This window comes from Schistocerca gregaria, chromosome 1, assembly GCF_023897955.1.
Source record: "Schistocerca gregaria isolate iqSchGreg1 chromosome 1, iqSchGreg1.2, whole genome shotgun sequence".
NCBI lineage: Eukaryota > Metazoa > Arthropoda > Insecta > Orthoptera > Acrididae > Schistocerca > Schistocerca gregaria.
In genome coordinates, this window is record NC_064920.1 from 412,850,545 (window position 1) to 412,864,848 (window position 14,304).

General features: G+C 39.6%; 2 protein-coding genes across 7 annotated transcripts in view; one reads left to right on the plus strand and one right to left on the minus strand.

Moving 5' to 3' along the window:
* LOC126350022 (alpha-aminoadipic semialdehyde dehydrogenase-like) overlaps nucleotides 1–858 on the plus strand; it is a 59,399-nt gene extending 58,541 nt beyond the window's left edge. Inside the window, exon 8 of the mRNA XM_050002479.1 lies at nucleotides 462–858. Coding sequence (XP_049858436.1) covers nucleotides 462–674 — 213 coding nt within the window. The 3' untranslated portion in view covers nucleotides 675–858. The remainder of the gene's footprint in view (nucleotides 1–461) is intronic.
* A 512-nt stretch (nucleotides 859–1,370) lies between these two features.
* The window catches only part of LOC126350038 (inositol-trisphosphate 3-kinase homolog), a 458,593-nt gene continuing 445,659 nt past the window's right edge, over nucleotides 1,371–14,304 (minus strand). For all 6 annotated transcript variants that reach the window (XM_050002480.1, XM_050002483.1, XM_050002481.1 and 3 more), the window contains 5 exons: nucleotides 7,435–7,803; nucleotides 3,666–3,800; nucleotides 3,400–3,573; nucleotides 1,987–2,160; nucleotides 1,371–1,769 (listed from right to left, as the gene is read on the minus strand). In XM_050002480.1, the coding sequence (XP_049858437.1) occupies nucleotides 1,686–1,769; nucleotides 1,987–2,160; nucleotides 3,400–3,573; nucleotides 3,666–3,800; nucleotides 7,435–7,803 (936 nt within the window). In that variant the 3' untranslated portion in view covers nucleotides 1,371–1,685. The remainder of the gene's footprint in view (nucleotides 1,770–1,986; nucleotides 2,161–3,399; nucleotides 3,574–3,665; nucleotides 3,801–7,434; nucleotides 7,804–14,304) is intronic.

Genomic DNA, 14,304 nt, shown 5'->3' on the forward strand with positions numbered 1-14,304 from the left:
TCCAAATGACCTTTCTCTCTTCACCTAAATTCAACCATGCATTTGCTAAATCCTATAGTGGTCCATCATTTCCGATTACACCACAACTCTTCCTCAGCTGAGCAATCCTGTTTTAAGACGTACTCTAAATTCTCTGCCACTATCAACAATTTACGTTCCACAATTGCTGAAAATGATACAAAGGAAATACTACTTGACATATCAGCCTAATATACTACAGTCGTCCTACAATCATTATCACAGAAGCAGCAAAGTTCTCTAACTTAAACAGTAACAACCAAGCCAGTTTTCCAAATTTCTTCTCTACTAGGATACCTTTACCACCTGTGCCTATTGCAGAAGATCTGGCCTATTTCAAGTTGGTGAGATATTTTAATATCATCTTTAATTCTTCTTAAACACACAAGAATTATTTCCATTATGTAATAAGTACCTAGGCCAAAGAATTTTTTTTCTTCCAGTGGCTTGGTCCAAAAGGCTCTGACTGTGGGATCGTGAATGTGAATATACCAACAAGTGGAGCTGAAATTGGAGGAGCATTTGGTGGGGAGAAGCACACTGGTGGTGGCCGCGAATCTGGTTCTGATTCCTGGAAACAATATATGAGACGTGCTACGGTGACTATTAACCACAGCAAGCAACTGCCTCTTGCTCAGGGTATTAAGTTTGAGTGATGAGATCTGATATGTACAAAATATGAAATATAATGCTCTATAATATCTCTTCTGATCTCTACCAATATTGAATAAAATCTTTAATCAAACATAAATGTGGGTAAATGACCTACAGTAATAACTATATGAAAATTTCGTGCTGTGAATCTCACCCTGAAGTAATAAAGACAGGTTTTCACTGGTATGTGAACTTCGCTTTCATTGATAAAATGTTTCAATTGATAATTACTTTTTATATAGGTATAGCATGGACAAATAAAACAGGTGTGGAAAACATTTCCTGTGCCTTCAAACAGGGAACTCAGCTTAAGTCGTCTTAACTGGAGCAGATGATATAAGTTAAGTTTTCTGTATTAAGGTGCATGAATAATTTTCTGGGCTAGTTTTATTTTGCCCATACTGCACTTTGAAACTGACAGCGGAAGACATTTTACTTTATGTGCACTACAGTGGACTGATAACAGGCAGTTATGTTAAACTGGAACAAGTTCCTGTGGAATTTATTCAAGAAATAAACATTAAGCAATTGTTTAAATGAAAATTGTATTATTATGTAAAAGTTATTACCTGACATATAAGTTTTATGTATAAATTTTACTTATAGTTTTAGTTTCTGACGACTAGAAAATGTTTGATACATTTAAGGACAGGAAATAACAATCATTATAATAAATACTGAAAAAAATATAAAAACAATAAATACAAAAATGTACAAATTTACAATCACCTGTAATTTTTGGAGATACAGCTGTTTGCAAATTTTCATAGAAATTTAATATACCTTACTTTGTTTACAGTTTTAATGTCCATACATTTCCTACATATTATGAAAGATCTCTCTGCACTGAGTAAACAGTTTATCAGAGACTCCCAAAGTCTGTCCTTCCATCTAATTCACTTTCTCACAAAAAACACTGCAGGAAACTGTAGCAACACATCACTACCGCTTCACTGGCATCTGGTCCCCGTTATTCAGTCTTTACACTGGCACTTAAATTACTGTCCATCCATTCAGGATTTCAATTGAACTGAGGTAGTTGGGATGATGGGATTTTTAAAATCTGGAGGCTGTTTCAGATCTACTTCTTCCATTACCTGCAGAAAGATGACAAATAATGAAACAAAACATCATCGTCTGAAAATATGTTATCAATGATACAAATGTATTGTTTCAAAATTATATGTTTCACAATTTCTTCTCAGTAAAGAATTAATTTGTATTACACAGTAAAACAGCACACAATTTAATTGTTCTGTTCAAATCTCATAATTTAAAATTAACAATTTCCAGTACTACCTCAAATATACATACACGAATGAGTGAATCAAGACCAAACAGGAAACCTTCTTCATGGTTCCCTTGAATCCATGGTTTCCTATGAGTGACTTCCACTCCTTGGGGTACAGGGTGAGTCTTGGCAAAGTCAATTATCCATGCTCCAACTTTTGTGTCATCATAAATCATGAATATGCTGCTACCGACAACCTGTAGAAATTAAACACATTACAAAGATGGGGAAAACACCATTTGCATTATTCTATCTACTTAAAAAGACACCTGTTTAAACTATGAGGAAACATGCAGAATTCATAACTGAAGATGTGTCGATAGTTTCAGCTTCAAACATTAAACATATATTGAACTGACTCATAACATTTTGCACACAATGAAATACATTCAGACAGGATGAAGGGACTATTACAGACCAAATTAAAAATATTTAATATTTAACTGGTGTGAAAACTGTTGCCTTCCAATCAATGAGACAGAACTACAATAGAAAAACTTATTAAATAAATAAAAGTCTTTGAAATTAAAATTTTTGAGGGTAAGCAGTTGTTTGTTCTGATAGTGTAAATGATGTAAACAGCCATTATGAAGATAACCAGAGTTGGTAGTTTTCTTTAACTATGCTGTATGTCATCTCAAGACAAACTGTCAATCATAAAGTTCACAGAGACATATCCATCTTTACATTAAAATAATAGATATATGATACAAGTAGATCGGATGTCAGTGTCTCTCTCCAGGTACCTGTCTCCTTAACAGGGTAGGAAAATAACTTTTCACTAAGGCTATCATTAAGCATTAAGAGCTGTGTACGACCTAATTATGTTGGCACAGATGATGTCATGGAATAACTGTCATTTCTTATATGTTGTCTGACTGGCCAGCATTTAAAACTTGTGGTAAAAATCCTGGGGAAAAAAAACAAGCAGTAAACATAAAAAATTTCCAAAGTACTTTGGTTAGAGTTTGGCACATCAAATTCTGGGCAACTTTACAAAGAAAGATTTCTGGTGCTACATGTTTTAATGGCAGAATGGTTCCTAGTTAATATTATGATGTGTATATTTCAACAGATTGCTATTTTCTTAATTGAAAGTGAAATAACACTATCCACTGTTTCACACAGTGTATAAAATGGTGCTGTGCATTAAAAAACTTCACAGTAAGTTTACGTCACGGCCTTAGTGGAGTGTTGAAAGCCAGAGATCAAACTAACTAATTATAAAACATTGTTGCTGACAGTTTGTTAAGAATATGGGATCATTTCTGGTCACAATGGTTTCTATCTCTCTATGTTTTACATCAACTACTTCATACACGTGAAGAGGAGGAAAAAAAGAGAATGATATTGACCACACATGGACATAGCAACAAGAAACTACAAATGAGCCTCGAAAGAATTAAATGGTATTACTGTTACAATGATATTTTTACCTCATGTCTTTTGAAGTACTCCGACTGCTCGAATTTCGTTCTTATTTCTCGTAGTCTCGCAACCAACCTCTGCCTTACATCTTCACGACCACCTAAGAAAAGTGCCACTGTTGCGAGTAGTTCTGATCGAGATTTTACTTTCTTAAGGTCAGTGACTGGTGGTGATCCACGAAACTGAAAGAAACAAACAATATTCATTTAATTTCAGCATGTTCCCTATCAAGTGAAAAGGAAAGATGCAAAGAAAAACAAATATAAACACTCACTTTCATTGCTTCTATGCGAAATCCATGACTGCAAGTAGAGCTCTGTTGTTCTCGAAACTGCATGTAACGCAGTTTCGTAACAGCCTTAGCTTCATGTTCTTCTGGTGTGGGAGCACTTGGATCAACTTGCACCATCTACGTGAAAAGAAAAGACTCTCAGAAATGTCACAATTAAGAGATCTGCAACTAAACACAAACACAACATAAGAATTTGACATCTGGTGCAGTCGAGGTCATTATACAATCACATTTATATAACATTTCCTGCTTCTTACACAGTAATAAGTCAGACTAAGGTCACAACATTCATACAGTGACATCTGCTTGTTCCACATCTTATCCTTGGCTTAACCATTACTACAGGTAGCACTGAGAGACCAGTTTTAGTCTCCTTGCAGGCCAAGCAACAACTTAAAAAGACAGAAAAGGAAGTTCTATGTATTCCAAATATAACAGCCATATTTTGTGTGTTTTCATAAGAAACTGTTTGGGTACTGTGTTTTTGGTATGGATATGACAGCATTTGATAGATAGTGTGTTATAATAATTATAAATCTGATTGAGAAAAGTCTACTTATACAAAGAAGCAGGAGATGTAAGCTTACAGAAAGAGGTAAAACTGATAGCTTTTGGAACAAATGTTTTCAAATGAATATTTCACTCTGAAGCAGAGTGTGCACAGTTTTGAAACATCCTAGTAAATTAAAACCATATGCCCAACTGGGACTGGAATCCAGAATCTTGAAAGGCACCTGCTAATAAGAGCACTGTCCACCAAAGCCAAGGGTCTGGGTTCGAGTCCTGGTCCAGCATGCAGCTGTAATCTACCAGCACCTAAAATCCATGGTACGTTTTCCTCCAGAATGGTAAGTCTCCATTGAACTTATGTGCTGCGTGACTAACCTTATCAGTCTTTGTTGTCGGTGCTGTATCTTTGAATCATCAAACTTAAGTACCAAATAGTACAAAGTGGGCAGTTACTGACAGTCTATCAGCAAGCTCGGGATGGTTAGTGGCTATGAAAGCAAATCAAACAGCCTATGTTTTGATATTTGAAAGGATGACTGAAACTACCAATATTGTGTGTTGTCTTTGACCTGGGATGTAGCGAGGTTGTGTCGTATGTGTGTAAACAGACACACAGTAAAACAACGAAAAAATTTATTTTTTTCTATGGTGTTTTTGTTTTATCTAGAGAATGGTGACAGACTTACCTGTAGTGTAGCCAAGGGTCTAGTTTAGGTTGAAAAGTGATAGCTTGGTTGTGAGCTTGTGAAGCTAACAAATGTTAACACAAAGTCTTATTTATAGTGAAGATGTGTAGTGTAGCTTGAGGTATATGTTAATTTGAAAAATGACAGTCTGGTTTGACATGGCAATATCCAAGACTGTGATGTCATGAGAGTAACAATTATTGTAATGGTGCATGTTTTATGCTTACTGGATTTCAACAAGTTGTCTATGTACACGGTTTAGGTGAAGTCTTTTAGCAAAGCAGGTATGAGGAATCAGTAGGTTTGATCTCTCTCTTTTACCCTTCCTTTACATAAAGGAAAGGCTGGCCAGACAAATATCAGGGTGGTTCCTAAAACACCACAGCTACTTTCTTCTTCCATGCTTCTCCAACTAATGAGAGTTCCTTCCTGAATTAATGTAGATATGTTTGAGGATGTTAAACTGTAACCTACATTTCCTTTGATACAAAGTTGGTGGTGGTGTCTTCAGTGTAAAGACTGGTTTGATGAAGCTTCCCACAATAACTATCCTGTACAAGTCTCTCCACCCCTGAATACCCTACATCCTTTTGAAACAGTTTATTATAGTCAAGCCCTGGCCTCTCATTTTAGCCCCCCCCCCCCCCCCCCCAACAAAAGTTACACAGTGGACCACCCTTGCATCTAACATAATTGATGTAACAATGCATGCATGAAAATACTTGTTGGAGACTTGGCCATTTTGTAATACAGGTTTCCTGAAGTTAGTTGCAACTTCCACTGTTATAAGGAAAAGCATTATTACATTAGACTATGCTAAATATAAAAATCTGTTACCACAACCTTTATTTGGCACTTACATTTGCTGGCTGCAACAACTCAACCTAATTATAATCTTTCAAACTAACCTAGACCTCTACGTCATCATGCCTAGATATCAGGGCAAATCTAATATCACACTCTAGCCCCCTACACTCACCTACATTACCAAACTGATGATTCTTTGATGGCTCAGGATACTTCTATCAAATGACACCTTCTTTTAGTCAAGGTGTGCCATATTTTTTTTTTTTTTTTTTTCCAAATTCAATTTAATACTAGGTCTGAAGTGTTTATCATCCAAATTTCACTTCTACAGAAGGCTACAAACTTCACAAATATTAGGTTGGTGCCCAAGTTCATAGTGTTATTCTATAAGTTAAATAAACATGACAGATACACATAATAGACTTGAGTCATCAATAACATATTCTCCTTCACTATTTACAACAGTCTGCCTATGCTCGGGTAACTTTTCCAATTCTGTAACTATAGAAATCGTGTGGTTTTGAGACAAAGAACTCGCCGAGCAATGTTTGGAGCACATTTTCATCCAGAAAGGAAGTTCCTTTAAGTCTGTCTGATAGACAGCGGAAAATGTGAAAACATGAGGGTGCCAGATCAGGAGAATAAGGTGGATGCAAAGTGACTTCCAACCCAACTCCCGTATAGCGCTTTTTGTCAGTCTAGCAGAACCTGCATGGTCGTTATTGTGGAGTAGCATCCCTTCAAGCAGTCTTCGTCATCATTCTTGGATTTCCTCTGTAAGATGTCTCAACTATTGACAATTAATGTCAGCATTGATGATTACACTGTGGGGAAGCAATTTGTAGTACAGCAAACTGTAGCTGTTCCATCTTGTATAAGATGTGCACAGGTCATTGTAGGGGGAGTTGCTGATTTGTTTGGGCTCAATATTTCTTTTCATTGTGTTAGCATAAATACACCATTTCTCATCAGAAGTCACGGTACAGGATAGGAATTGTCAGTGTTGTTCACGAGCCAACTGATGACAAGTAAGCACAGATGCACACACGGCTGCCCTACCCTACTGCACGCAAATGTCGCACAACGACGGAATGAGGACAGCTCATCAGATTTGTCATTTCTCGAGTACAATGAGGTTTCTATACTTGGTACTCCATTTTCTAACATCCACAGCTCTATTCATTATCTCTAAATGACAAAATGATAATACGTAAACTCAAACAGCAGTAGTGAACTACAATAAAAAAGACAATCAATGAACAAACCCATTGCAACCAGAAAACTAACATGCTGCACAAAATCGCTACGAACTTACGTACCAACCTAATAACTTCAGAAGAGACTCGGTATCATTTAAATTTATTTTAATGTCAACAAATGCCTATTTTACAGGAAGGCTTTTCTTGCTATTGCTAATCCACGTTTCATACGCTCATTATTTTGGCCGTCATCAGTTCGGTGCTCAAATAGCAAAACTCATCTACCAATTTCAGTGTCTCATTTCCCAATCCAGTACCCTTAGTGTCGCTGGATTTGATTCGACTATCTTCTCCATTGCAGTCGTTTTACTTCGTTGACATTAATCTTAAAACCTATTTTTTTCGAGACACTACTGTTTCATTTCAAGTGATCTAAGGTATCCATCTAAAAAGATAAGTCGCGTGTGGAAAACCTAATGCGCATTTAAATACAAATGTCCTAATACACTCTCCTGCTACGATCGATACGTGTACAGAAAGTGGACTGACCTTCTGATAAAGGTCGTGCCGCGCCGTAGTCTTGGACACCTCGGACTCGAGGAAGGTGCGCGTTCCCATCTTGACATCCATGACGTTGGGGTCGCGGAAGCCGGCGAGCAGGTCCTGCAGCTCGATGAAGCGCTGCCCGCGGAAGGTGACCTCGCGGAAGTAGCGCGGCGCCAGGTCCCGCAGCAGGGGGTCTGCGCCCAGCGCCTCGTAGACGCGGCGCTCGGCGTCGTCCTCGCCGCCACTGCGCTTCTTCCAGATGGTGCCCGGGCCGGCGGGCGCGAAGCAGTCGGGGTGGCCCGACAGCTGGAACCAGCGCGCGCGGCTCTGCAGCAGCACGTCCGTTGCGGGCGCGCTCAGCTCCAGCGCATTCTGCGGCACAGACAGACACCACACTCGTCAGGCTCCCTCCAACTACAGAGGTCGGCGGTAACGTAATTAAAGGCATATTAGTAAACGACGACTGGCTTCACACAATTCTCCATGCCGAGGAAACCTGTTCGTCTCTGTACAAGCGGAAAAATGGTTCTGTCGGAGCGGAAAAAAACATTATGTTCCTGTTTAAAGGATTCGGACAGAAAATTGGGGAACCACCTGCCTCAATTCTCACTCCATCTTCCTTACCAAAAATGTTGGCATGCGAACATATTACCGCTCTTTTAACATGGATAATTCAAAATCCTTTCACTCAGTCTCTCTCTGTAGTTTAACCTTCGTACTTAGCATCTCCCTCTCACTGCCACCGCCTGTATATGTCCTCCCCCCCTTTCCCCAATTGTCTTCATCCTCTCCCATTGCTTTACAGTATATCCCACTGCCATTGTCTCCATCATATCTCGTTAGCTTAAAAGTTCTGGGGGCTCCAACTTATAATTTCCCCTATAACAACGTACTTAAAATTTCGGTTCAAATGCCCCCTTCCCTATACTCACACTGGTCTGGGCGGTCCAGAGACCCCCCCATACCTATGTATGGTCTCCACTCACCTGTATTTTATATTTCTGATCACTTTCTCTCTTGTGTCCCCACTGATTATATTTCCAGCCATATATATATATATATATATATATATATATATCTCCCCGCAAAAAAGGGCGAATATGTAGGCATGCCAACATTCCTGGTGAGGAATGAGGACTGCGGCATGTGGTTCCCCACTTTTGTGTCGGAATCTTTTAAAGAGAAATACATTCGTCTTTTCTGTGTTCCGACAGGGGTGTTTTACCGCTGGTTCCCTTCTTTTCCATGCGACAGAAGGGTGAACTGCTAATATAAAATGAATTCTATATGTCAGTGAAGTTTTGAGAGTTTATATTTATACACTTCGACACATTTACACGCTTTGACACGAATATAAACAACAAGTACGTACGCCTAACGGAAGGTTGAAATAAAATCGTTTGCTTGACATTTTTATGGGTATTTTGCTCATTGCTCGCAATTCATCGGGTTATAACTTGTATCTTAAAATAGTAAAAATTTTATTAGAAATATTTTGTTGAATTTGCAGTCTCTTTTAGTTCTTTCCAGGCATGTTGAAGACCCTTTTTAGCCCATTTGTGTCACTGCAGTCCCACTTTCGGCATATTACTATAGGCGTGAAGTGCCTGTTATGAAGAGAGAGCGCGTAATAACGTTTTGTTGGTGAAAAATACTGACTGAAAGCAGTTTGGTGGCCTCCGAACCCTTGGGACCTGTGTCTGTTAAAACTACATTTACCCATCAAACAATGTTGCGTGCATATTTTACGTACGTAACTATGGTAACTTTGAACCGCCGAATCTTTGTAACGGATGATGATATCGAAAAAAGTTTCGAAGTTCCCAGACATCGTTATCCTAGGAACATAAGGAAACATTTCGACGATCTACCCCGAACAGAAATCACAGAACTGGCCATCACCATAATGTGTACTTCTGGTAACCAAAAATCATGGTTTCTCGGTGTTTTCTCTGTAACTAACCACGAACGAATGGTGTTTTTGTAAGCGGTCTAACGCACACTCTATAACACACCTAATGCAAAAGAACCAACCGACTTGCTCAGTTTGCCTAGCCTGGAGGAAGTGTGTAATGTTAAAATTTTATCCCGGAGCTGTAGGATAGCTGAAGTACGCCCTTTCTTCCAATATCTATACAAATGGTCACTTGGGCAAGGTCTATGCGAAACACTCTTTGATCAATAGAACCCTATACATGATCCCCTGAAAAAAAAAAAAACGGATTTTCACGCGTGTTGTTTCGGAACTTATCTCCCCTTCCTCAACCTTCACACACACTTACGTCCGTAACCATACTTTCTGTCTGGTACGGATACAGTGTTGATATCAATGAAATTTTATTTGTTTTGTCGGCATAAGCTGCGCAACACTTTTGGATGTATTTTTTCTAATATATCATCTTTTCTTGTTCCTGACCTTTATCCCGTATCGTCACATGCTCGACACGTTGATTATCGCATTTAGCTATGTTAGTGTTAGAGGGTGACCAGATGCTCTTCTTGTCGCCACCCCGTGGGTACCAGCCCTGTGTTGATTTAGCCAAATATGGGTATCCGCCTAAAAACCACATGCAAGCTGACCGGCATACCGGCCGTCGTCATTAAATCGCTGGGTGTTTTCGACAAGTCCCATTTTTGTCAACGCAACGCGTTTCTAGCGAGCAGATCCATCTGAGAAATGTGATACTGTGGGGTCTGAAAGGTGCCCATCTGCAGCAGGCACAACCTCTTCACCAGCCTGAAGACCTTTTAACCACGAGCTTACATGTGAAAGATTAAGTTTAATCTACCACAGATTTGCTCTTCAAATCACTCACTTTCTTCCATTCTCTCTGTGAGTCTGTACGAGTACTGACGTAAGACAAGTACTTTTTTCCCTACATCGCTATCCAGGCCTCTCGCGAGGTTCTTTATCAATCAAGCTTGTCGACAAAACGTACCTAATATTTATCTATTATTGTTTAAAGTAAAATGTATAGCATTCTTTCTTCTGAGATACCTATGGTTATTAGTTACGTAATGAACCCCCGTTGTGTTTTTTAGACTTTATGTGCGATACATGCTCATATCAAGCACCAAAATGAGCCAAGTGCAGTTCTACTTATTAATGAAGAAATTTCGATAAATGTAGAACGAGTGTTGGCTAAAACAGATTCAAATAAAAATCCGAAACGATGGTATCAATCACAAAACAGGGCTCACAGGTCATACTGACGAGTATGAAACATGGATCAAATTCTGCCAACGGCGAACGTAGATCTCGGGCTGTGCAGCAGATAAACGAACCAGCTATGACGAGAGAGTTCATTAACGTTTATTTCGTATCCACATTCGTTGACTTCGACAATTCACAATCAAATCGTCACCTAACTTAACGTAGATCTTGGGCTACGCTACAAATCAGTGACACCACAACGAAGACGATATTGTCAAATTCCCTACTGAGCACTTTCTCGATGTTTTTATTTGAGAATGTGATTTCGAGGCATATTCAAACAATATTAAAGTTCGTCCATTAGAACAAAATACAGCATTACTACTACAAAAACCACACTGAATTACGCCGCAGTTAACACTTGCGTTATTACGCAGCTTATATCAAGAAAAACATTTCGTTGGTATCAGCACCATATCAGTAACAGATCTAGAAATTTTCACCTTGCTCTCGTAAGTCAATAACGGTGATGTGATGAAGACGCAAAATTGTAACAGGTCTTCAACTGCAAAAGACGTCGCAACCGTATCCGAGGTTAACATGTGACTACTCACATCATTTCGAACACTGTCATTAGTTTCCGCGGAATTTCACACTGGTAAATGGAAACATCTCAAACACCAACATGGGCTGCAGCAGCAATTACCAGCACACATGGCGTCGCGTAAAGAAACCGCATCACGAACGGCATAGATAATTGCGTGGCGATTTCGAAGTCACCAATCGTTGCCGGTAGCCAGCCAAGGTGGTCGGAAGGCCGGATACGATGACTGCCTGACAGATGGCGCTGCCACCAACGTGACAAGAAAAGGGAAGAGGCGGAAGGAAGGTCTTGCGTGCCCGGCGCGTGTCACGGGGACTCAACAGCAGGGCCTTGGCGACTCAATAGATATACACAACAAACAGCCCCTCCCCGCCCAGGCGGCAGCGCACATCTGCTAGCGTCGGCGAGAAGGGGGACCTAACCCGCTGGCGCTAGTTTCCCAAGAATTCAGACAGCAGTGCCCTTTGCCTGTACGTTTCTTATCTAATATTCTTTTATTATACAAGTATTGTCTTCACGTCTGATGACAAATTATGGAAATGGCAGAAATATATTCTGCAGCAGTTCAAACTAACATGCTTTTCAAAAATATTACTGTAAATTCCCTCTGCCCTTCACTCCCCCCCCCCCCCCCCTGCGATTTCTACACGACGGGCCCGACGTTCAACGAAACTAAATCCCATCCTTTGGCCAGTGAAAATTAGACAGACTAATAAAGATTCATACGAATAAAAAAAATGGTTCAAAGGGCTCTGAGCACTACGGGACTTAACTGCTGAGGTCATCAGTCCCCTAGAACTTAGAACTACTTAAACCGAACTAACCTAAGGACATCATACATATCCATGCCCGCAGCAGGATTCGAACCAGGGACCGTAGCGGTCGCGCGGTTCCAGACTAGCGCCTAGAACCGCTCGGGCACTCCAGCCGGCTATATGTATCAATGACACAAAATGTTTATATGGAGACGACGACTTGAAGCAGTGCTATTGGATTTTTTGAGTTGAACTTGTAGAGCCCAAGACGAGAGAGGATCCCAAATAAAGAAATCGAGAAGCGAATAAAAATTGCCATGAAAATCACCGAAGATGTGGAAAACAGCGTTTAAAATGGAATGGGTATGTGATGGGAGTAGTGGATGAACGATGGCTGAAAGAAGTACTATGTTAGCGAATTCCACACAAGAGAAAAGACGAAAGCCCTGTGCAGAAAGGAAAAAAATCAAGTGCAGGAGGATACGTAACGAATATATTTGAAAGAAGATTTATACAAGAATCCAGAGGCTTGGTACGATGTTACGAGAAACGCCCTAAAGAGCCGTAGCTGTAGATGATGATGAAGATGATGATGACAATAATATAGCGGCGATAACTCTGATGCGAAGTTCCTTGTGTTTTCGCCGTCATCTGTTCCTCGCCATCATCTCCTACACAAAATAACCTAGTTATCGAATGTGTAACAGGTGTACTCTTGTTACAGTCTAAAAAAGCAACTCATTAAAAATTGTGCATATCTTCTTGTTTTTTTCTAGTCCTTTCTATTTAAAGAAAGTACAGTCAAGAATTAAATGAAAGTGTATCGTCAACGAGCACTTTTTTTTTAGATATATTGCATTTCCGTAGAATTTTTCCGGGAAATAGCATTTGGCACTTTGTTTGCCCATTGTATTAACACCGTAATTACTTCTCATACCCATCCGAGCGATCGGTGTACATCCGTCGTAATTACTAGTGATTTACGTTTGATTTTACAAGATTATTTAAGAAACATACTACATCTTCACACATACATCTTGAGAATTGACGAAGACAGTAAAATCATAAACACTGGGGTTCATATTGAGGTCGTTGATAGTGGATCTTCCTGCGCACCTTTTGCAAGTGGAAAAGGGGGGAAACGAAGAGGTAACCAAAACACGCCCCCACTTGCGGAGTACGACTGTAAATGCAGATTTAGATTATTAAAATTATTTATCCGATCTTTTGATATCTTTGTTCGTTTTACGCTGAATTTGGTCGTGACCCTCAGTTATTGCATAATATTTATTATTTGTTCTGTTTTCGTGACACTGCAGGAGTTACACGACAACTTGACATTTTCCTACTAGCGATCTCGAACAAGAGTATCTGAAAGCATAAAGGTTAGATTTTAGAATACGTGAACAAAGAAAAAGCCTACACTGTGCATAAACTGTTTTTAATTAAAGTTATTCCAACAATAAAAATGTCGGACCTACTGAATGAGAAAAATGCTTTTGGATGGTGTTTGTCAGGAAGAAAGCAAGATGCAAACAATAACGTAAAAGAGCGCTATTTACTGCCTTTTATATATTGTTTGTATGTTATATTTTATCGGGGAAATAAATGCATATCAGCATCTACTACGAAATTTGCTTTTGTCATTAATAAATTTTATTGTCGTTTCTGAATTTTAAAACCATATTTGATGTCCGCAATTGGCTGTCAGTTAATTTTTTTTACAGATGAGTTTTATTCCATCATATATTACGTTACTGCCCAGTTTCGACCTGTAGCAACTTTCAAATGCAGTTGCTTCGTTGATATAATAACTTCACTGTCATCGTTCGGGTGCCTAATTGCATAGGAGACGGCACTCATACGACACGCAATTTTTGGCGCTCACGTGTAAACAAGAGTAACCAGAGAAGCAAGACTAGGTACAGAAATAATACGCCAGGGGCGCTGCAGTACACTCACTTGTCACCGGTAGGCGGTCGAAACAAAGTCGCTCATCTAAAGATGGCTTTACATCCCTTAATTTATGGTCAAAAGACTACGTTGTCCAATGTATGAATCTGCGCGAATTGTAACTGTAAACATCTAGAACCGGTTGACTGCGTACCCGAAAGAACTGGTCGCAAAGTTCTGGAATTGAGATTTCTCTTCTTCCTCCTGCTGCCTGTGAAAGCTCCTGTAAATGAAAAAACTTTGCTGTCAGATTTGCTGTTTACTACCCAGAGGAATGTCAAACACGCACTCAAACCAAACAAATTTCTCAACTGTAACACGTTCACGCAGTTGCTGTGGGGCGACGCGCGTATTCAAACGCCCCAGGCTTTGAATGTCTCGAACCTTTACTCTGAAAGTGGTAGAAG